Genomic DNA, 22,440 nt, shown 5'->3' with positions numbered 1-22,440 from the left:
CCCCCAGGCTACTTGCATGTTCTCATCACAGAGCTCGCGTATGCCTGCATGTCTCTGAAACCCGGGTGTGCCAGACATCTTTCCTGTGGATGATTTGATGTGCTCTTACGAACGGCCACTAATATGCATTTGAGACACAGCCACACTGTCACCCTTTTAACCTAACGTGTTTCTAACCAGACTCTAGAGACTTGCACTATAGAGCAGCGATTCCCAACCTTGGGTCGCGCGACCCCTATGGGGGCAGAGCGACCCTTTCACAGGGGTCGCCAGATTCATAGCAGTAGCAAAATGACAGTGATGAAGTAGCAGCAAAATTAATTTTATGGTGGGACGGGGGTCACCACAATATGAGGAACTGTATGAAAGGGTCGAAGCATTAGGAAGGTTGAGAACCACTGCTGTAGAGTTTACCTGTTGTCACCATGACTGAGCTAATGAGAGACGTGGGGGGGTGGGGGGAGGGGGCAGCCCACAGGATCAGATTTCTGAATCTCTCTTCCAACAAACTTGATTAGAGTTACTTCTGACTTCCAGACAACTCCTATCTGCCCCTTAACGGAACCTCTTTATCACAATCGCCTTCACTTGCTGCACGCGCAACTTCTACACCGTTGACAAGACTTTGAACCTTCTCCTGCATGACAGCAAACCCACATGAAGCCCCTGCACTCACGTTCTCACCCACGCACCTACACATTCTTAAAGACACAGTCAAGGAAGAGCTCTTGTTCACCACCCCGGCACTGCCACCACAGCCGGGTGCACAAGAGGTCAGCTTCTTGCTGTTTTGGTTTTTGTAGTCTCTAAAACTTGTCTCTTCGGCACCTCCTAGGCTTGTTTTTGGGTACCAAAGAGACACCTCCACCACCCCCAATCTCAACTATAGTTTAAAGGGACCAAGTTTGAGACAAAACGGCAAGACAAAGACAACCTCATCTGAATCAAGGACGCCAGTCAGCCCAAGGCCAGTCTGACTGGTGGCAGATCACAGTGGCAGGTGGGACTGGAGGAGCAGACACAGGGCTGTGGTTGGGACACCTATGTTAGATTAGATAGAAGAACTCACAAGGTTGGTCCAGGCCTTTCCCAGCAAGACAGTCAGGGCGCGGACTGATGAGACTTGACTCCTGACTATGTGACCTTGTAGGGTGGTTTCCATCAAGGGCACAGCAGACAAGGCCCTCATAGAGGCTGCCCCTCCCTGGGCTGTGGGAGAGGAATAGGAAGCAGCCCACTTTCTCTCGCACCCTGCCTGAAGGCAAGGCTATCTACATTCAGTGGAGGCGTAATCTGTGCAGGGGGCACTCTGCAAATGGAAATTGGGTCTTCACTTGCCCTTGACCTGATGCAAATAGGGGACTTAAGAGTTGAAGCTCTAAATACAGACTCTGAAAGAGAAAAGCTATGGCAGCCGTAAACACCCGATTGTGCCTTCCTTGGAAATCCCAAACTGCTGTGCCTGCTAGGGCCGAAAGCGGCCCCACCTGTGACTGATGAGTGTATTCCTCGCCCCACAGGTGTTCTCTATCTTCAGTACGGAGATGAGACCAAGCAGCTCAGGATGCCCAATGAGATCACAAGCGCAGACACCATCCGTGCGCTCTTCGTAAGTGCCTTTCCACAGCAGCTCACCATGAAAATGCTGGAGTCTCCCAGGGTCGCCATCTACATCAAAGATGAGAGCAGAAATGTCTACTACGAATTAAACGACGTCAGGTGAGTCGGGAGTGGGCAGGGGGGGGGGTTGCATTTAGCAGGGTTTCCATGTCTCAGCTTCCCGGTAAACCGTTACCATCCTGTTGGGCAAGTGTATCGTCGTCGTCCTCCTTATCCAGCTCACTTGCAAGGCGCCGTTTACAAAGGGAGACTGGACTCTCCCTGTTGCCTCTGAAAGGAATCCCAGAGATCATCCGATCCACGGTTCATCTCAGAGTTTAGGGAAGCTCAAGAGCCGGACGATTCAGGCCCTCCGAGAGGTGGCGGGCCTTGATCAAGGCCACAAGATCTGAAGCCAGCACTTAGGACTGGAATTTGCCCAGCTCTCTCTCAAGTGCTCTGTCTCCCACAAGGAAAGCCGGGGTGGGGTGGGGTGGGGGTGGAACCCAAGTAGAAGACTCTGTGTTGTTAACCATGAGAGCAAAGCGGTTAGGAGGCAGTCCCATGCTCCATTTGTCACGTCAAGAACTGTCCTCCTCCTAAACATCTCACATCCCTGAGAGGTTTTCTCCAGGGCCTGCATGATACACACTCCACAGCAAGGCTGGGCAGACACCAAGCATTGCAGAGGGCACCAGAAATTGGAGGAACTTTATGGGGCTGTGTGGGTAGTGTACAGAGAAGAAAGGGCCATTTGATCTGTCTGTCCCAACACAACCAGCTGGGAAAGGACTTCCATCAACACAAACCAGCAGTCTCGGCTTGTACAGTGAGCGAGAACCCAGTGGCCAAGGCAGCCTTTTCATTGGTGTTCAGAAACATTCGGGTTACGGTTCGAGGGTGGATTACTCTGAATCCCAAGCCCAGCTCTAAACCTGGTTCTTCATATTCCTAGCTGAGAACCCTGTGTCACACTTGGGATGGTCCCTCATCCCTGCCTCTGGCTCAGACTGATATGTCTGCATCCCTGCCCCATACACAAGGAGCCTTGGTGGCATCACAGTTGTGTGTGGGGGCTGCCATCTGCAAGGTCCGCTGGGTGCAAACCTCCTGCCCCTCCCCGGAACAGTTGCAATCTCAGGAACTTGGGGGGCAGTCCGACTGTGCCCGACAGAGAGGGTCTCTGTGGCTTGGAATAGACTAGATGACAGTGGGCACAGTGGGCCCCAAAGGGAAGGAGCCCTGGTGACGTGTAGTGGATTGACTGTACACTGGGTGCTGGGCTGCTGGCCGCTAGATCCGCAGTTTGGATCCAACTGGAGGTCTTCTCCGTAAAGAGTCGCAGCCTTGGAGACCACAGGGGGTGCTCCCTATTGAGCCACTGTTGACTGATGGCTCCAAGTTTGGCGTTTGGTTTGGCCCCCATAGGAATAGCAAGCTTCTCTGTCTTCATTGTGGAATTCATGGATACCACCTAAAATATATACATATGCCTCCAGTGCAAAATAAGTGTCAGCTGATAAACATCTAACAATTACCACAAATGACATCGCTAGGCGTGTGCTGATGTGTACGTGTAATTGAGGGCTTTCAGAGTTTGACACGTGCCCGAAGGTAGAGGCGGCTACATCTGTGACCCAACCTTCTTGCTTCTCACAAACGTATTTAAATATTCATGAGCATCAGAAAAATGGATGTTTTTTTAAAATAAATTATTCATCAGGCTGTCAGAAGCACACACACGAAACCCTTACATTTGAAAGAAGTAAACTTAAGGGTGAGGCAGTCATATTTAAAGAGCACGTTTATAGTAATATAATGCCATGTAGTGTTGGTTTTTTTTATATATTGAACATCAATCACCTACGTGTCTGTGGGTTTTTTGGCCTCTAAATTGAGAGAGACAGTGAAGACAGCGTTAGCATGGAACAGAACGAAGCCGCTGTTGATTATGGAGCGCAGGCCTGAAGAGGTTGTCATGACACACACACCCCGTGCTTGAAGCGGGGAGCCCTAGTGGCAAAGGTGCTGACGCACAGGGCTGCTGGCCGTGAGGTCGGCAGTTTGAAGGCACCAGCTGTCTGTCTGCCATGAGTTACTGAGCGTTGTAGATCAGCCATGAGTTATGATGTCCAATTATCTGAGTCTTAATATTGCTCTTGGGGAGTTTGCCCGTTCTTTAGAAGGGGCCCTGTTGGACGGTGAACACAAGGTCAGGGGTTCAAACTCACCACCCACTGAGAGGGACAAAGAGGAGGCTGTCTGCTCCCATAAGGATGTACAGCCTTGGGAACACGGTTGTAAGGCGGCTGTGAGTCAGAGCAGACTCGATGGCAGTGGGGTTTGTGGAGGGGCTTTGTTCTTGGAGAGGGGCGTGGCGTGGTGACCCCCCCAAAAGGAAAAGGTCCCTAAAACTTGCCATCTTAGATGATCTGCTCTAATTGAAATTCTGGTTGATAAACAGATGAAAGGCATGGTTGAGAGGAGAGGTGACCCGGTACCCACTCTCCGTTCTCTGTTCATTTAGACTTTCGAGGATAACTGGCTTCCTGAGGTGCTTTGGCTGGCCGGCTGCTGGTAGCCTGATTTTCTTCTTCCAATCTTGTTCAAAATGGTTAAGTGAAGGAAACTCTTTTGTTTGTTTTAGTTTGGTGATCCATACAGAGTGTGTGCCTCATAATGACAGCATGTCTGTCCAAGAACTTACTCCGGTTCTCCGCTCTGCGGCATAGTTTTGCTCGAGCAGTAGAATGCATTCCGGCTGCCGGTGTTAACTCAAGAGCAGCCAATCCCAGAAGGGATCGCGTGGCTTTTCACCAACGACACCAGCTCCAGTCTTTAAAACCCAGAGACGCCCTTCGGTCTGCCTCCTTCTGTGTTTCTGAAGGGAGCAAGGACTATTTGTGAAACATTTGGGGTATTCCGTCATTGTCCTGTGTCCCCCGTGAATGCCCTCCAGGAAATGCTACAGAGAGTTCCGGTTAGAATTCTGTGTTGTGAATGTTGTGAGTCTGGAGGATAACCTCACTGGGTTATCTGGGATGAGCATGTTTTCTAAATTAACCCTAAACTAGCATCAGGCATTTCACATCCCTTTAAAATCACAAGGTGTTGTTAATCATGCTTTAGGTCAGGGTTCCTAGTTGCTGCGTGTGGTCAAAGCGAGATGCGTGGGGGTGATTTCCCCTCCTAGCAGAGGATGTGTTCTTCTATCGAACCCCCACTTCTTCACCTTATCTGAACCCGCCCTTCATATTAATCTAGACTTTTAATAACAGGGACTGCTCGGTTCCCGCGACCCACCCCCCTTAAGCAAGCTCTAATGAGTTCCTTGAAACCCAGAGCGGCGTGCAAGCTTGGACTCGCCATTGCTTCAAAGCGCATTTACTGACGGATACCGAAAGGAAAGAAGGCCAATCCAAGATTCCTGCACTTTGTTTAAAACAAAACAAACCCCCAGCCATCTCGGGGATTGCGATCAGCCCCGCTAAACCTGTGCCTGCACCTGGAGAGGAGGAATGTGGCTTCTTGTGCCTGCCCGCTGCTGCCCAGGGCGGAGAGGCGCCCCACAGTGTGGACGGGGCTGCACGCCCCTGAGCTGCCCCTGCTGCTGCCGCCTCCACTGCCACTGCAATATAGACCGGGCAGGGCAGGCTTGGCAGTGCTTTGGGGGGTGGCCCAATTCAATGGGAAGAGGACGTCATGGGCGTCCTTGTGCTCCTGGCGTGGGTTCAAGGTAGGCTTCTGAGCAAGGTGTGGGACTTGGGTCTTTTGCTGTAGCCTGGCTCCTGCACTTTCACAGGAGCTAAAGGCGCTACAGGCGAGTAGAAAGATTATCTATCGCGCTTGGCCCTGGGGGGAGCCGGCCGGGTGGCGGAGTGGTTGAGCGCTCTGCTGCTAAACCTGCAGGTTGTCAGTTCTACCCCACTGGCCGCCCTGCAGGGGGAAAAGGAAGCAGCCTGCTTTCATGAACGGCCGTGTTGGTTTTCCTGGGTCCTCCAGAGTCTGCGTCTGAACGGACTTCCTGGCACCACGGCATTCTTTCCAAATACCCTGAGCCCTCAGGGACGCAGTGTGCCCCTTTGAAAAGAAAATCACATAGAAGCTCCTGCAAAGCCAGGACCGAAGGAAAGGGGAAGAATTTTAATCTATGTCATTTCTCGCTCTTTTTTCCTTTATGGACTGCAGACAGATTCGTTTTCTTTCCTTTTGTTGAAAGTATTTGGAAGGGAAAAAAGCAGTATTTTTCTTGTGGGCGTATCACTAGATAATCAGAAACCTAGGGGTTGGGGCAAATAAACAATGAAATATTGAAGTATTAACAAATCTCTCTGGATAAATTGTAACCCTGGGGGCTTTATTGTTTTTGGGTCATTTGGTGGGGGTTGTTTTTTTTTGGGGGGGGGGGGGTAGCAAGTGTAATCTTTCCATGCTCCAAATCTTGAAAGAAAGTTCTGCTCTCCGGTATTTTTGGGTGGAGGACGATGTGGGAAGGAGAATATTTCCCTCGAGAAACAAAACAGAGAGGAAATGCTGAAGTCGTTTTTCTTCTTTGTATTTATTTTTGCTTATCGGAATGGTCGAAGCCCTCTCCGTCTGCTTGTCTGCCTGCTTGCCTGATGGACAACTGCCTGATTGACTGATTGACTGACGGACTGCCTGCCTGCCTGCCTGCCTGCCTGCCTGCAGATTGTCTTTTGATGTCTTTCATCTGAGTCTTAAAGAGCCAGCATAGGAAATGGCCCAAACCAGGCTGCTTTCATCTGTGATAGCTGTGGGTGTTTTTGATTCCAGGAACATTCAGGACCGATCCCTCCTGAAGGTGTACAACAAGGATCCTGCACACGCGTTTAACCACATGCCCAAGACTGTGAACGGAGACATGAGGGTAAGTGTTTGCGCTCCACTTCGGGCTTCCTCCTGCCAGTTAACCTACCTCTCTCTTGCAGGCTCCCCTGACCTGGGCCTTGCCCTGGACCTCGCCTGGGGGTTCAGTACTTGTTCCTTGCTACAGAAATTTGCTGTGCTGCTCATGGGGGACATGGGAACTGACACGGGACTTGGCTCGTCCTCATTGCCTCTCTGCAAGGAGTTTAGCTCTATAAACTCTCAGAGTCCAAAGTCATTCCTTAAAAGGGCCCCATGTCCTTGGTCTGCCTTGCCTTCCCCCATTTAAACAGGGCAGAGAAACAAAGATCGCAGATGACATCGTTCCATGTTCTTGCTTAGCTGTCCAAAGGCGTGGTATCCTCGTACGTCACTCGCTGTCTAACGCAGGGCTGTGGACTCCTGTGCCATATTAAATATTATCCCGTCTTTGCACTGTGCCTGGTGACCTGAAACAGAAATCGCTGTGATAGGGGCGGTAACATTCTCTAGATTGAGATCATTGCCGAAGATTATCCCAGCTTCCAGAACACATGAGGATGTTGTGAAAGAGAAAGAACAAACAGAGAAGCTGGAAAACCAAATTGCATTGATGCAGGTCCGCTGGACAGGGATGCAGTTTCTAGCTACAGCGCTGCGTTCCTCTGCAGCAAAAATAGGGCGAGGGGGTGAAGATGCGCTTCTCTCGTTCTTCCAGTCGCGATGGTGAACTGGTTTATACCAGCTTGGCTCCGGATTCGCACATGCAGGGATGTAATTAGGGGACTGGGAAGTGTGTGTGTCTGGGGGTGGGTGGGTGGGGGGGCGAGGCTCTGTTGCTCAGGAAACCGAGGGTACTGTTCCCCCCCAGGAGTTACAGTAGAGTTTCCAGAGATGTGGCTGGCTCTGCTTCCTAACCGGCTGTCCTCGTTCCCTGGCGCTGTTATAACAAGTGACCCCCCCAATCCGTGGCTTTAAAACGGCACAGTTTGTTGGGTTTCATTTTGTTTGCTTGTTTGTTTTGCTCCTTTTTGTTCTGGAAGTCGGAAGTCCTAGCTCCGCCTTCTTGTCGTTGTTCTTGGCCAACAAGTCGATCCTGACTCACGGTAATCCCAACTCTACAGCAGGGTAGAACTGATCCATGGGGTTTGCAAAGCTGTGACTTTTCGGGAACTAAGTCACCCACCCTGTTTTCTGAGGCCCCGCCTTGGTGTGGGTTAAAACCCCGAGTGTTGTTCCACCTCACTCACTTAAAACTCCACTCGCGCTCCCGAGGCAGTTCCGACTCACATGGACTCCACAGGGTAGAGTGAAGCTGTCTCGTTGGGTGTCAGGTTTGACACCTTTACAGGAGTGGAGATCCTCATCTACAGCCCTCTGAGCACCTAGTGGATTCGAACTGCTGACCTTTCGGTTTATGGCCCAGCTCAAAAAAACCCACTACACTCTCAGGGCTCCTTTAAAACTCAAAAGCAAACTCACTGCCACGGAGTCAGTTCGGACTAGCCGCCCTGTAAGACAGGGTAGAAACGGTCCCTGTGGGTTTCCAAGACTGTAATTCTTCACGCCAGCCATTTTTAACCTTCCGGATGCTGCCGCCCTTTCATACACTTCCTCATGTGGTGGTGACCCCAACCATAAAATTACTTTCATTGCTACTTCATCACTGTCATTTTGCTACTGTGATGAATCAGGTGACCCCTGTGAAAGGGTTGTTAGACCCTCAAAGCAGTCACAGCCCACAGGTTGAGAACCGCTGCTTTACAAGATTTCCACCATGCTAGGTGTAACTCCGTAACAAACACCGCCCAGCCTTGCCCCACCTTCACAGTTCTTCCTGTGTTGGAGCCCATGGTTCGAGCCACCGTGTCATTCCCCCTTGTGGGCACCTTCCTCGTTCGGTCGAGCGTGATGATGTCCTGCTCTAGGGACTGGTCTCTCCTGACAACACGGCCAAAGTACCTGAGGTGAAATCTCGCCATCCTTGCCTCTCTGGAGGATTCTGGCTGGACTTCTTCTGAAACAGATGCACCCATCCAGAAAATGCCCCATCAGTTTAGCTGGCTGTGGTGGTGGCGGGGCGCCATTGAGTTGTTCCCACTCAGCGCACCCCCACGAACCACAGAGCAATACGTTGCCAGGTCTTGAGCCGTGCCCACCCTTATGTTTGAGCCCATTGTTGCAGGCGTGGTGTCCAACCGTTTTGCCAAGGGTCTTCCTCTTTTTTCCATGCCCCTCTATTGTACCAAGCCTGGTGCCCTTCTCCGGGGACTGGTCATTCCTGACGGCATGAGATGACGTCTCCCCGTTCGCGCCTCTCAGGACCATTCTGGCTGTACTAGTTCCAAGACGGATTTGCTTGCTCTTTTGGCAGTCCGTGGTACTGTCAATATTCATCACCAGGAACCATCATTCAAATGTATCGATTCTTCCTTCATCTTGCTTACTCAATGTCCAACTTTCCCATGCGCCTGAGGTGATTGAAATTACCACGGCTCGGGTCAGAGGGCCGTGCACCTTGGTCCTCAAAATAACGTCCTTGCTTTGCAACACTTGAAAGAGCTCGTGTGCGGCAGATTTATCCAGCACAGTGTGTCGTGTGATTCCTGGCGGCTGCTCCCATGAGCATGGATTATGGATCCAAGCAAGACAAGGTCCTTGGCAGCTTCGATCTCGCCTCCATTTGTCATGATGCGACCCTGTGAAGGTGGGCCCTTCCGTCTTCTTAGCAACTGTATTGGATTCCCTTTGGTCACAAATTTGGGGGATTCGGTTGTGGACACTTTGGGGGGTGGGGGTGTCATTATCTTGTCCATCAGAAGGAGAATGTGGGGGTCCAGCAAGTCCGGTAGAAAAAGCTGGGAGGTATTTATATGTGATTCTGCATCAGACTATGAGTGATGACACAGTGGGATTGGAGCCTACATTTGGGGGGGAAGTTGGGGTTGGGGAGCTAATTTACTCAACTGCTGCTTTCTGTGTGTTAGAGAAATGCTGCGTGAGTGGAATTGGCAGGTGGTGAAGCACACTCTGTGTTACAAGACCCTCTGCCTCCGAAGGTTTTCTTGTTCTCACTGCCAGTGCCCTCGCTTCAAGTCTTGTCTCCTCTGGGCCACTTCCCTGTCTGATAGGCGAGTCTTGGGACTGCCATTACAGGGGTTTTCTTCCTGGAATGTAAAGCCCCTTCCCGCTCAGGCACCCGGAGTCCCCTTGTGTAGGGCTGGTGAGGACACCTGGTTTAACTCTCAAGCAGATGTATGTCTGTCCTGGCCCGGCCCAGGAGCCAACACTGAAAGAATCATCTATCAGCCATATGGACAGAGCCTATTCGAATTCAGAACTCTCACTGTGGGTTCCAGACAACCTGTGCTGCTGTTGCTTACAGCTGAGACCCAAGCAGTCACCTGAGTTTCCCACAACCTACTTTGAGCAGCACATTTTTAAAAAAACCATATTGGAGGCTCATACATCTCTTATCTCAATCCATCCATCCATCCATTGTGTCGAGCACATTTGTACATAGGTTGCCATCATCATTTTCAAAACATTTTCTTTCTACTTGAGCCATTAGTATCAACTTCTTGGGTTGTTTTTTTTTTAACCTCTCTTCCTCACCTTCCCTTGTGAACCCTTGATAATTTATAAATCATTATTATATTTTCATATCTTACACTGACCGATGTCTCCCTTACCCACTTTTCTGTTGTCCGTCTCCCAGGGAGGGGGTTATATGTAGATCCTTGAGATCAGTTCCCCCTTTCAACCCCACATTCCCCTTACCCTCTTAGTATCTCTACTCTCATTATTGGTCCTGAGGGGTTCATCTGTCCTGGATTCCCTGTGTTTCCAGTTCCTATCTGTACCAGTGTACATCCTCTGGTCTAGCCAGACTTGTAAGGTAGAATTGGGGTCATGATAGTAGGGGGGAGGAAGCATTAGAGAACTCGAGGAAAGTTGTATGTTTCATTGGGAGCAGTGCATTTTTATGTGAGAGAATCAACTTTCCATTCCCAAAGGAAGAGATGATGAATGCGCGCGCACACACACACACACACACACACACACACACACCCCTTCCCAGCAGGGGGGCCTTTATATTCAGGTGAGGACAACTCTGCAATGGGAAATAGAAAACAGTTCGAAACCCAGCCAGGGGCAACCATGATGACAAGAGAAATGTCTTCTCTCTGCCTTCTACCTGGCCTCTGTGCTCGGATTCCAGAAACTACAAGATGAGGAATTCCTGCACGGTCACCTTTTGGCTCTGGCCAGTTGGCATTCTTGGTCCTTCCTCAGTGAACGTGTCTGCATGGCCGTGAAAGGCACGAGAGCTTTGCTGACCCCCCACCACCACCACCACCACCCCGTGGCTCATGGGTAAAGGTCAGAGCAAGGATCGGCTCGACGGGGGCAAACAGATCCTAGCAGCAGAATGGATCAGGGCCGCCCCGTGTGTTTGCCATGTGGAGCGTCGCCATCAAGGAATTTGACTGCCACTAAGTACATGCATCGATCAGTTACTGCAGCCCTGCACCGGATGTCAGGCAGGCTTCCTTTGCAGCTTTCCAAGGTGGCCGGGACGACCTCCCAGCGCCATGCGGGCTCAGCACACAGCCCACCCAGAAGAACGTGGCTTGGGTCCAGCAGAAGCTCATCAATGCCAAGACTGACCCTCTCTTCACAGGTCATTTGACCTCTTGCCCTTGGAGAGCACCAAGCATGTACAACCACGTCTTCACTTCCAGTTCCTTGGGAAGCTGGTGAGGCTCACCGTCCTGGCCCAGGTGATGGCCCCGGAGCGGGCATGTGGAGTATGTGCACAGTGGGGGGTGGGGGGGGAGGCCCGTGTCGAGCTTCTTGCCAAACTTGCAGCTGAGCATTGTGGAGGGCGGTCTGGCTCATGAGACTTGGCTCCCTACTGTAGCTCAGCACGCTGTCTTCCTCAGCAGGGCACGTGGCTGTCTGTCTCCCTCTGCAGGGCACATGGCTGTCCATTGCCATGGCCTTGTGCTTTGAGACTTCAGATAGGAGCGTTGGTCATTCAGGAAGGCACCCTGGGGGTGCACTGATGAAGCGCTGGGTGCTGTGCTACCTCCACCCCTCTCCGTGCCTCTCTACAGGACCGAGTGGTCCCGTGAGATGTACAGCTTCACAAACCCGACGGGGTCAGTTCTTTTGACTATTGATGATTGGGTTCCCAGGAACTCAGCTCCCCATCTGGAAGCAGACTTTTCTAGAAACATCTTACATGGATCGCAGGGCTTGGAACACACAGAGTTAGGACTCAGAGAGAAGCCAGCACTGCCAGTTGCTCTCAAGGTGCCTGGGTCACACAGCATCTGGTGTGTGAGAGGGTAGCTGTTCTCCACTGGGTGTTCAGTGGCTGAATTTTTTTTTTTTTTTTTTGGAAGTAGATGCCCATCTTTGGCCAAGGCACTTCTTGGTGGATTTGAACTTTCCACCTTTTGATTCATTAGGAGCCGAGTATGTTAAACCATCTGCACAGCCCAGAAACTCTCAAAGGTAACCAGTTGCTCCCTCATCACCACGCCCAGTGGCTTGTCCACAGTCTGTTCACAGCTTCTCCATCTCCTCCCCAGGCCAAACCCACGGCCCACTCACCAGCAGTCCTGCGCAGGGTTTCCGAGACTATAGGCCTGTCTCGGAGCAGGCAGGCTCAACTTTATTCCAGGAGCGGTCGGTGGGTTCAAACTGCCAACCTTAGACTTAGAAGCCCAAAGCTCAATCCACAGCGTCCCCAAGGGCTCCGGCTCCGTCTTTGGAGGTCATTTCCCAACACTCTCTGCTCTCACCTTTCAATACCCCCTCCCTCCACGTCTCCTTTCTTTTGCTTTCCCCCATATGCCTTCACTGACAGCCACCCGATAGGACAGACGGGCAAAAACTGCCCTGTGGGCTTCCGAGACTGCCACTCTTTTCTCCCAAGGAGCAGCTGGTAGTTTCAAACTGCTGACCTTGAAGTTAACAGCCCAGTCATAATCACGATGCCACCGTAGCCCCTATGAGTTGGAATTGACTCAAAGACAAGGAGCCCTGGTGGCGTGGTGGATTACATGTTGGGCTGCTAACCTCTAGATCAGCAGTTTGAAACTACCAGCCACTCCTCACGTGAAAGATGAGGCTGTCTTCTCCCGCAAAGATTTCCAGTCTCGGAAACGCACAGGGGCAGTTCTACCCTGTCCCATCCGGTCGCATGAGTCAGAATGGGTTCGATGGTGGTGAGTTTTACACGTCTAATTTCCCGTCTGGATTTAGAACACACTCCCTGGAATCAGCCTTCATCGTAACAGACTCCAGTGATGAGCCAAACCTGTTGTCTGCCCGGTAGTTCTCTTCTGTTGGGGCTCTGGGTTTGACCCCTCAGGAAAGCCATACCCCATTGGTTACCCGTTCTACCTTCTGGGCTTACGTTCCAGCCACACCTTGACCTCTTCAGTACTCTTCGCTCTTTTATTTTTTTCTTAAGCTCGGTACCTTGTCGTTTGGATCTTCACTCCGATTCAACTCGTGACCCTTGAAAAGTCCTCTCTCTGATTCTGCCCCACTCCCCAGAGTGTCAGACCCAAGGGCCCATTTCCAAGGGATCCATTTCACAGGAACGTTATGCCGGTGTTTCACGTATGTCATGTTGAGAGGGAAAAAAATTAATCATTATTCCCCAAAGACATTCTCCTCTTTTATTTGCTTTGTGAATGATAGGGTGTTGGGGGTGGGGGGGAGATGTGTTTGCGTGGATGGAAAAGAAGAGAATGTTGAGTTTTAGTTAGTATTTTTCTCCTGCTTGGCTCCTTTTCTTCCAAACACCCAACTCAGTCCCCCAAAGGAGTGCATTCCTCTTCTGCAAGGTCTCTTACCCGCTGCCATTCCTATAACATGGTTCTAATCATGGCTTTTCTTATTGATTGATTATTTAAGCACTTCCTTGAGTAATTTCATTTAATCAAGACCAAATTTTGAGGCTGGTTTTGCCAAGATGTCCCTGTTCACAGCTGACAAAACAGTCGCTCAGGGCAACACAGACATATGTCCATAGCCACACAGCTAGGAAACAGCAGGAGCCGAGGGCTGGCGGGGCAGCCTGGCTCCCAGATTCCAGCCTCAGCTAGACTGCCGTCTGCAGGGCGCTGATTGCTCCTCCGCCCTTCTGCTGCTCGGCCATCGAAGCCACTCTGCCCAGCTCTTTCTTCTTCCCGCAGCCTAGCAATTTCTGACCAAGCACTCTCCCTAAGCCCAGTCCCCTGCTGTGCAGAGACCGGCAAGGTCAGCGCTACCCCCACGCAGCACTCAGCTGCTCCCATTTCTCCCCTCCGCGCGCACGTCTGCCTTGCAACATTCTGCCTACCTAGCCGGCTACGGACAGTCTCGCTTGTACAGTGGCTGGGCTCGTTTCTGCTCACAGCAACAACAAAGGCTGCTGATTTGAACCCACGCCATCACTCTGGCTCTGAATGTTTCTGTAAAGATGACAATCCAGCAAGCCCAACATGGGGCAACAACAGACTTCCGCAGCGTCGAATGAAAACAACCTCCTGGGACCCAGGTTCTTCAACAAACGGTTGGCCTGCTCACAGGGCAGGAAGCGTTCCTCGTACCTCTTCCGCATAAATCCGGCTCTGACCCAACCGACAGGGAGCAGACCTCTTTGAAACGGTTTGGGAAATGGGAACATGTGTTAGGGATGGCATTCAGGGACAACCAAGCAGTAATTCTGTTGTGTCTAATCACAGCCTGGTGGTTACAGCTTTGAAAAAAGGACACACGCTAAAGTATTTATTGGTTAGATGACATCATCAGTGGCATTTACTTTAAAATATTCCGGCAAACCTACGTAAGTAAGAGGTAGGCGTAGATGAAACAAAGAAGACAGAGCGTTTAAAAATCTCCAAACTGGATGGTGCAGACTCAATGTCATCTTCTCTTATGTTTAAAGTTATATGAAATTTTTTCCATGCTACAATGTTACATTACACACACACACACAAAACCCCAACTACAAAAAGGTCCAATAAATAATCATTGAAAACAAAATAACATGTTAAAGGGGACACAAAGAAACCCCCTACTTACTCCGCAGCGTGCTGTCAGAACGATCTAGCCCTTTGGGGGAGAATATGGCACCCCTGCCTAGGCTACAACCATCCTCCCGGTGCCCGTCCACGTCACCAGCCAGACCCCGAAGTTCTTCAGCTCAGCAGATCCTGTTCATCCTGCACCCGCAGGAAGCTCGCCTGCCACCCGCCCATCATGTGGGGACTGCAAACATTCGTTCCAGGGGGTGTGTTGAGTACTATAATGATAGTGCTACACACGCCTCATTATTCCTTTTCTACCATTAATGAGGGCCCACTGTAAAAAATATCTCTCTGTTCTCATCACCAGAAATAGCCGTGCTGCTCGGGGGTTTATTTTTACCATATGGACTCCGAGAATCTTGCAACTGATCATTTTCTCGCTTTGTGTTTGTTGCTCCTCTACAGTTTAGAATCATGCTTGTGGCACACGCACAGCAAGTGCCCGGCGCCTTGTGGCGTGGCTTTTGTGTCCTGGCTTTGCCCCTGCTCTCGCTCGCTCTCATTTTAGTTCACTACATTTCATCTTCCTTTTGCCCGATTATTTCTTATTTATGTGGCTACGTCGTATGTGCTTAGAGGTGACGTCTTTCTGAAACCTGTCAGGGTGCAGATGGCATGCATTCTGCACCACCGTTCATGGACTAAGATGCTTGGGCTTCTGTGGGTCTATTTAGGAAGCCGTGTGCCAGGTACTGTCTGTTTAAATCCATCGGCAACTCTGCAAGGCAGGTAGACTGATTCCATACTTCACAACACGCTTTGTTGTGAATTAGGTGGAGGCTTACAGAGCAGACGATCAGTTTCACACTCAGCAATTCATCCATCTTTGGTTTAAACCCATCCATTATGAGCCCTTTGATGTAGCATCACGTATCTAGTTTCCCCCCGTTTCCTGTTTCTGTCTCTTTGTCTTTCCTACCCCTGTACAGTTTGTTTTTGGGTAAGGGCTGCCCTTTGGACCGTAAATGATTGATGATTCTCGTGTGGAGGTATGTTTGGTTCCAGATCTGAAGGTTAACTAGATGTCACAGAGTGGGGGTCCCACCTGTCTCCATCCAACCAGTAAGTCTCGTCTCTTTGTGGTTTGGGGTTTTGTTGTCCATTTTTCTCCCACTTGATCCAGGACTTCCTAATGTGATTATTTTCAGAGCAGCTGAGAGTGGTAGCCAGGCACCATCTAGTTCTTCTGGCGCTGACTCCCTCCCTACAGATCACAAAACTGAGATCCAAGAGGTCTTTCCCAGCATTGTGTCGCTGACAAGTGACAGGCATTGGATGAACTTGAACTCATCGCTGGCTGGTTCCTTGTGTTCTTATCCTTATCTAAGCCCATGCCGTATCCTGTTTCTTCTCCCCCTTGATATTTTTGATTTAAGTTTTTGCAAGATTTTGACACATGACATCCTCAGAATCTTGCCTACACCAGAGCAGGGAGTAAGCCCATTGTTGGGTCCTAAACAAAATTTTCAAAAAGATCACTGCCACTGAGTTGCTGTCCGTGACCCAATAGGACCCGGTAGAACTATTCTTGTGGTTTCCCAGGCCGAGCTACTGCCTTGAGCATGTTCTCTTTAACTGTCTGGATGAGCACTCTCTGTACTTATGTGCCAAGGTCAGCATCAAACCCACTGCCATTCGAGTTTACGCTGAGTCGGAGTGACTCCATAGAGGCTGGTTAGGGCTGTGAGCATCCTTTCTTCCTCAGAGCAGCTGGTGGGTTTGAACTGCTGACCTTGCAGTCAGGCAGCTGAGCACACAGCCCACGATGTCACCAGTGTTCCTTCCGGTCAAGCCCAAACTCAAAACGCAAACTCGCTGCCATCAAGTGGATTCTGACACTTTGACCCTATAGGTCGGAGTAGAACTGCCCCTGTGGGGGGTTTCTGAGACTGTACGTCTTTATGGGAATACAAAGCCTCGTCTTTCTCCCTATTGATTCTTCACCGAAAGAAGAAATGGCACATGTCTAGTGTGTATGTGTTGGCATGCTAACCACAAAGTCAGCTGTTTGAAACCACCAGCCACTCCGTGGGAGAGAGGGCTTTCTACTCCTGTACGGAGTACCAGTCTCAGCAACTCACAGGGGCAGCTCTGCCCTGTCCTAAAAGGTTTCCACGAGTCCGCATTGACTCGATGGCAGTGAGTTTCCCCCTGAACAAAATTCCCCCTTCATACCATTTTTGTAAATGGTCATAATCCTGCTATTCAGCTGGTGAGCTTAACAATCAAGGGAAAGGCCCCACATTCTCCGATGAAAGTATGCGCTTGTCATAAACGCCCACACACCGACCTTTTTCTGTCCTTGCATTGCCAGGAGTGAAGAGAGATTTAAAGTGGGCTTCCAGATCGCTGCTGGTAGAAAGTTGGCAAATGTCTGGGTCACAAGTCTAAATCGGACAGGTTTTCCTTTGCTGTCTTTACCACCCAGGAGGACGGATCTAAGGAGCCTGGTGGCACGGTAGTTGTGAGTGTGGCTGCTACTTGAGAGGTTCTCCCTGTGAGCCCACTAGCCACACCACTGGAGAAGGGTGCACAGCCTGCGACTGGGAAGATTCACAGCCTTGAAAAGTCTCGGGGGCACGTCCATGCCCTTCAAGGCTGCTGTTGTTTGGCGTTGAATCAGCAGTTTTTAGTTGGGACAGACCTTGCTTTTCGATTCATTGGACATTGCGTCAAATACCTCTGATTAAGACAATTAGCTTAGCCACCACATTCCATTCAGCAGTGGTTCTCAGCCTGCCTAATGCCATGACCCTTCCGTACCGTTCCTCATGTTGTGCTGAACCCCAGCCATAAAGTTATTTTCATTGCTACTTCATCACTGTCACCCTGCTACTGTGATGAATCGGGCGGCCCCTGTGACAGGGTTGTTCAAACACACACACACAAAGGGGTCTCGACCCACAGGTTGAGAACCGCTGGCATACAGAATCACTGATTCACTCCCCAAGTCTATAGGAGTTGAGTCTCTCCTCCAGTCCAGGCAACATTCTGAGACTCTTGAGTGCTGAGTGCCCAGCAGGGTAGATTTGGCCAACTGCCCTCCCAGATCCTGCTGCCCGGGAGCTCAGAAAGGCAAATTATCAGGAGTGATACAACCAGATGGCATTTTTCACATCTGCTCCAGATGGTGTGAAATCCTTGCCCTCGCTTTCTTACTTGCTTGGGCGTGACACTTCCTGCAAGGAGCCCTGTGGCACTGTGGGTTAAAGCCCTGGGCTGCCGAGAAAAGGTTGGTGGTTCGAACCCTCCAGCTGCTCGGTGGAAGAAAGATGTAGCAATCTGATTCCGGGAAGATTACAGCCTTGGGAACCCTAAGGGGCAGTTCTGCTCGGCCTGTCTTGTCAGGATGAGGGGAGTCCACTTGATGGCGGTGGGTTTGGCTCTGAGTTATGAATGCCAGGGAACCCATTTGGGAGTGATGTCCCTAATTCTGCCCCTTTAGATAGCGATCCCTTTCTGTAGAAAGGTGTTTCTGTTGTGATCTGTAAAGAGCCCTGATGGCCTAGTGGTGTGGCGGTTACGAGTTGGATTGCTAACCACAAGGCCAGCGGTTCAAAACCACTAGCCGCTCTGCACACAAAAGACAAAGGCTTTTCCACTCCAGTTACATCCAGATCTAGATACCTTGTGATAATTTTTTAAAAAGAAAGAATTACAGTCTCTGAAACCCCACCCGTGGTGGCTCCACCCTGCCACGGTCTGAGTCAGAATCACTTGATGACAGTGGGTATTGTGAGAGGTAAGGAATTACTCCTCTTATGTAAATGTTATGCAAACACATTTTGATACAGTGGCTCTCCCACGCCTGCTAGATCTCTTATTCTTCTCTCACTGTTTCCAGTGATAAAGTCTGATTTTTAAAGCGGGAAAGGGTCATGTAGGCACTTCCGTAAGGCAACATCTACATGATACAAACCTCTCTTTCCTGATACCGGCTTCTTCTTTACTCTCTTTTTGTCATTGAGAGGTTATGGCAACATGAGCCATGTTGTATTTATAAACATCACGTGTCTCCTTGATAGGCCTGGCAGTGTCTGCCAAGCAGAGCACACATGGAAGCAGCACTTCTCGTTAGCTCCGCATCGGTTTGAGTTCTGCGGCTCTCTGGGACAGGAAAAATGCTTCCTCCTCAGATTTAACTTTCCCGAGTAAAACAACCTCCGAACAGCCGTGAAATAGTTTTAACTAGGGTGGGTCCTGCTTCTTTAAAGCCGCATATCTTGGCTAAGGGCTTCCTGCGGCTTAAAAAAAAAAGAAGAAGAAATTAAAATGCTGCCTTTAGTCCCGTAAAGAGAGGCAGAGTGAAAGAATGAGGGGATGAACGGGTGCAGGCCGCTGCGAGTCCAGGAAGTTTCTTCTAGAAAAGGAAAAGTCACAGAGGATGTAAGGTAAGAACGGTGCCTTTATCACTAAACACCATTTTCAGGTTTGGGTTTGGGCTTCGGTCATACGGTGCAGCCTGTTTATAGTCAATTGGGTTCCAAGTCTTTTGCGTTCAAATTTAATTCAGCAAGGAATCAGAGCACGGGGTTTATGTTACGTTTGCGCATGCAGTGGGGAGGATGACTCCTTTGTCAATCAATGCATCAGCTTTCAGAATCCGCTGCCTTGAATCGTAGGTGCCGTGTGATTCTGTTTCTGGTTAACCACACAGAGCAGAAAGGGGCTTAGAGGCTCAGCCGTGGGATCTTGTGACTGCTTCCAGCAAGGTGTCGGCGTGCCATTCCGCCCCTGAGACCACTGCGGAGTGTTTGAAGGCGCAGTGCATTCACGGTGCTCAGAGGGACTCCCTCAACCCTCGGGGGCAAGATATTTGAGGCTTTTCCCCTGTGAAAAACAGCCCTCTGAATCTTAAGATAAAATAGTGTTTTTATAACTTGGGAGAGAAAAAAAACCTAGGAATTGAAGCCTTATGAAATAACTTTTGAAACTCTAGCTGTAAACCAACCCTATCAGATTTCAAGATGATCTGAAAACGCCTTTGGCAGAAATTACGTGAACTGGAGATAATTATCCAGCCTTAGTCATGTTGTAGTGAAATCACATTATTTTGCGTGTACTTGAAATGTCTTTAATCCCAGCCTGGCCTTACAGGTCGGTCTCTTTACTTTCTGGGTGCGTGCACTGCTCTGCCTTTCCATCTCCCTGTATGCAACTTCCTCCCAAATTGTCGCCGAGTTAATATTCATGAGACATTGTTTTCCAATTTGGTCTAAACAATTTATATTAATTAATTCATTATCATAACCTATGGCATAGGGACTAACACACCCGTTTTAAAGCTGAGAAACAGGCTGTGAGCCATTCGTTGCCCAAGATGACTGAGCAGAAATTAGCAAAGCTCACTCTCAGACCCAAGACCTTTCCAGGGTCCTTACTGGCGCAGTGGATCACAGAGCGGGCTGCTTGCTGTAAGGTCAGCGGTTTGAAACCACCAGCCGCTCCACAGTCCAAAGACGGGGCTTTCTACTCCAGAGTAAAGAGTCGCAGCCTCGCAAACACACCAGGGCAGTGCCACCCATCTTACTGGGTCTCTGGGAGTCAGGCTCAACTCCCTTAGCCGCGAGTTTAGTCTTCTGGTTTCACAGCAGCAAGAGCTCTCTGAGTCTGCAGTCAGAAAGAGGGCTTGTCTGCAGACAGGGACCACAACAAGTAATGCCTGTTTACTGTCACCATAAGTTATGTCGCATGACTGTGGAATTGCTTTCGAGTCCGAAGCATCCCAGCCCTAACATCAGACTGTCCCTCTGTCCAGCGGCAATTTCATGCCGAGGGAATGAACAGCCAGCGAGCGTCAGAGGGCATGACGAGCGGCAGGCGGCGATTTAGAGCCAGTGCTCGTCCCTGTGTGCTACAGAGACCTCTGCTGCTGCCTCCCAGGCTGCGCGCTGCGGCACTGCGCCACTTGGTGTCTGTAAGACAGAGCAGGAGCTACTTGCAGAATGTGCCCGCCTCTTTGAAGGGCTCTGGCAGAAGTATTAAGAGGAAGGCAGGGAGGAATAAGAAGGGACGTTGAGGCTGAAGGGTGCTGGAGTCGGGGCAGTGAGCGGTTCCACTGCGAACCTCAGGCTCTGGCTCTCCCGGCCCCCTTCCCTAAGACGGAAGGCATCATTCAGCAGCAGACATCCTGGTGAGCTGGGGTGCAAAGTTACCACGGCCAACGGCATCAACTGGGAGGGTGGTGGCTCGCTGCCACATGGCGCTGGGAATCCGGGCTCCAGGCCCTTTGCTCCCCACCTCCATTCAGCCTGAACCCCAAGGTGTAGCTGAAAAACCGCTACCACTGCCAGTGGGTCAGGACAGTGCCGGCGGCTGCGGGGGTTCGTGTCCAAAAACTCCTGCACCATTGCCGGGAGTGGCTAGGAGGTGGTTTTGCCACACCTGGATGCCTGCTTTCTCCTGTTCCAAGCCTTGGCTCTTATAAGTAGAATCGCCCTTACCTGGGACCACGTGTCCTTGCATTATGAAGTTGGGTCCCTTGAACCCGTAGGCTGCTCTCTTCCTTGGGCTTTGTTTCTCTGCTTCTTTGTGGTCAGCCCAGACCCACCTAGCTTGTTTCCTGCCTCGGTAGCAGAGCTTCTGGTGGCCCCATTAGAGTCGACCTTGACCGTTCCTGATGCTTGTTCCAAATGTCCTCAGATAAGCACACACGTTAGTCTTGCACTAGGGGTGGTGGGGCGTAAGCCTTCCATTTCATCGCATTTATATTTCCCCACCCCACCCCCACCCCCGCTGCACTGCTGGGGGGGGGGCAATTAATATTTTAAAGACATACAGCACCTTCCCACGGCAAAATTCCTCTCTGGTCGGCTTCTCACCGTGTGGTAGGTGATGCGTTTGCTTACAGGTAATTTGTGGGAGGACCTTGTGGCCAACTCCTGAAAAACGGGGGCTGGCGACTTTAGCCTTGTGACTGATGCGATGTGACAGGCCCAGATCACTGGTAAGCAGACTCGGTTTATTTGGCCACATTGAGACATAAAGGTGAGAAGGGGGTAAGGGTCTTGGACACTGTCTTTTGTCGGCCACCTACCTGCTGGTTAAAGGCAGGTTTGCCTCCTTTCCAGCATGGCGGCCGTTGGCCTGGTCTAGGATTGCACGATAAACAAGTATTAAAGAAGGACTGTGTGCATGAGGTTACCTGTGGGTGCGTGCGTGCCGGCCTGCCTGTAGAGAGCCGTGCTTTTGCCGCATCCACACATTCTGCTTCTAGGTACGGCTGTCCGTCTCCCAACCCCACAGCTCCTTCTGACGGAGTTAAAGGCTCTTTTCAAATTGGCATTCCCTCTCGGGAACGGAGTCCCCGGAAGCAAAGCAAGCACAGGTGTTCTTGCGTGTGCTTAATAATACTGTGTGCCTGCCTTGACTGGCTCCGGTGCCCTGGGGCCCGAGCCACCTGCCCCTGAAACACATCCCTTTTCCATGCCCAGGGGCGCTTAGTATTATTATTTTGCTCACACCCCAGTGGGCCCCGTGATGTTTGTTTTCGTGGTAGGTTAGGAAAACACGAGGTATTGGACAGCTGTTCCCCATCCACTGTTGGGGTGACGACACCCTGCTTTTGCCGGAGACTGTCTTTCTCAGAAAGTGGCAGAAACCCTAGAACGGGGCCGGAGCACTTGAACTGGGGGTGCATTGGCCTGGACCCAAAGTCAAGGGATTGCCGCTTTAGCTAGCTGTAGATTATCCACTATTTTTATTAATGGAGGATAGGCCACCAAGTTGGTGGAGAAGTTGCAGCTGCTTTACATCACAAGATCTTGGAATAAAAGAAGGTTGGCAGAACACCTAGGGGGATAGTGCGGTTTCAGTTCAGCTTCTTTGGTATGGCCAGGAGTTCCTGCAAGAACTCTGTTTGGAACCTTGACTGGCGGCTGCA

General features: G+C 50.6%; 1 protein-coding gene across 2 annotated transcripts in view; it reads left to right on the top strand.

Moving 5' to 3' along the window:
* The window catches only part of KIAA1217 (KIAA1217 ortholog), a 384,056-nt gene that overhangs the window by 246,025 nt on the left and 115,591 nt on the right, over positions 1-22,440 (top strand). For both annotated transcript variants that reach the window (XM_030888347.2, XM_045283522.1), the window contains 2 exons: positions 1,521-1,719; positions 6,394-6,487. In XM_030888347.2, coding sequence (XP_030744207.2) covers positions 1,521-1,719; positions 6,394-6,487 — 293 coding nt within the window. The remainder of the gene's footprint in view (positions 1-1,520; positions 1,720-6,393; positions 6,488-22,440) is intronic.

Source organism: Echinops telfairi, unplaced genomic scaffold, assembly GCF_000313985.2.
Source record: "Echinops telfairi isolate 266 unplaced genomic scaffold, ASM31398v2 ScPeMD7_7461;HRSCAF=8499, whole genome shotgun sequence".
NCBI classification, from domain to species: Eukaryota; Metazoa; Chordata; class Mammalia; order Afrosoricida; family Tenrecidae; genus Echinops; species Echinops telfairi.
The sequence above is the reverse complement of the archived record's forward strand: the minus strand, read 5'-3'. Positions and strand labels throughout refer to the sequence as shown.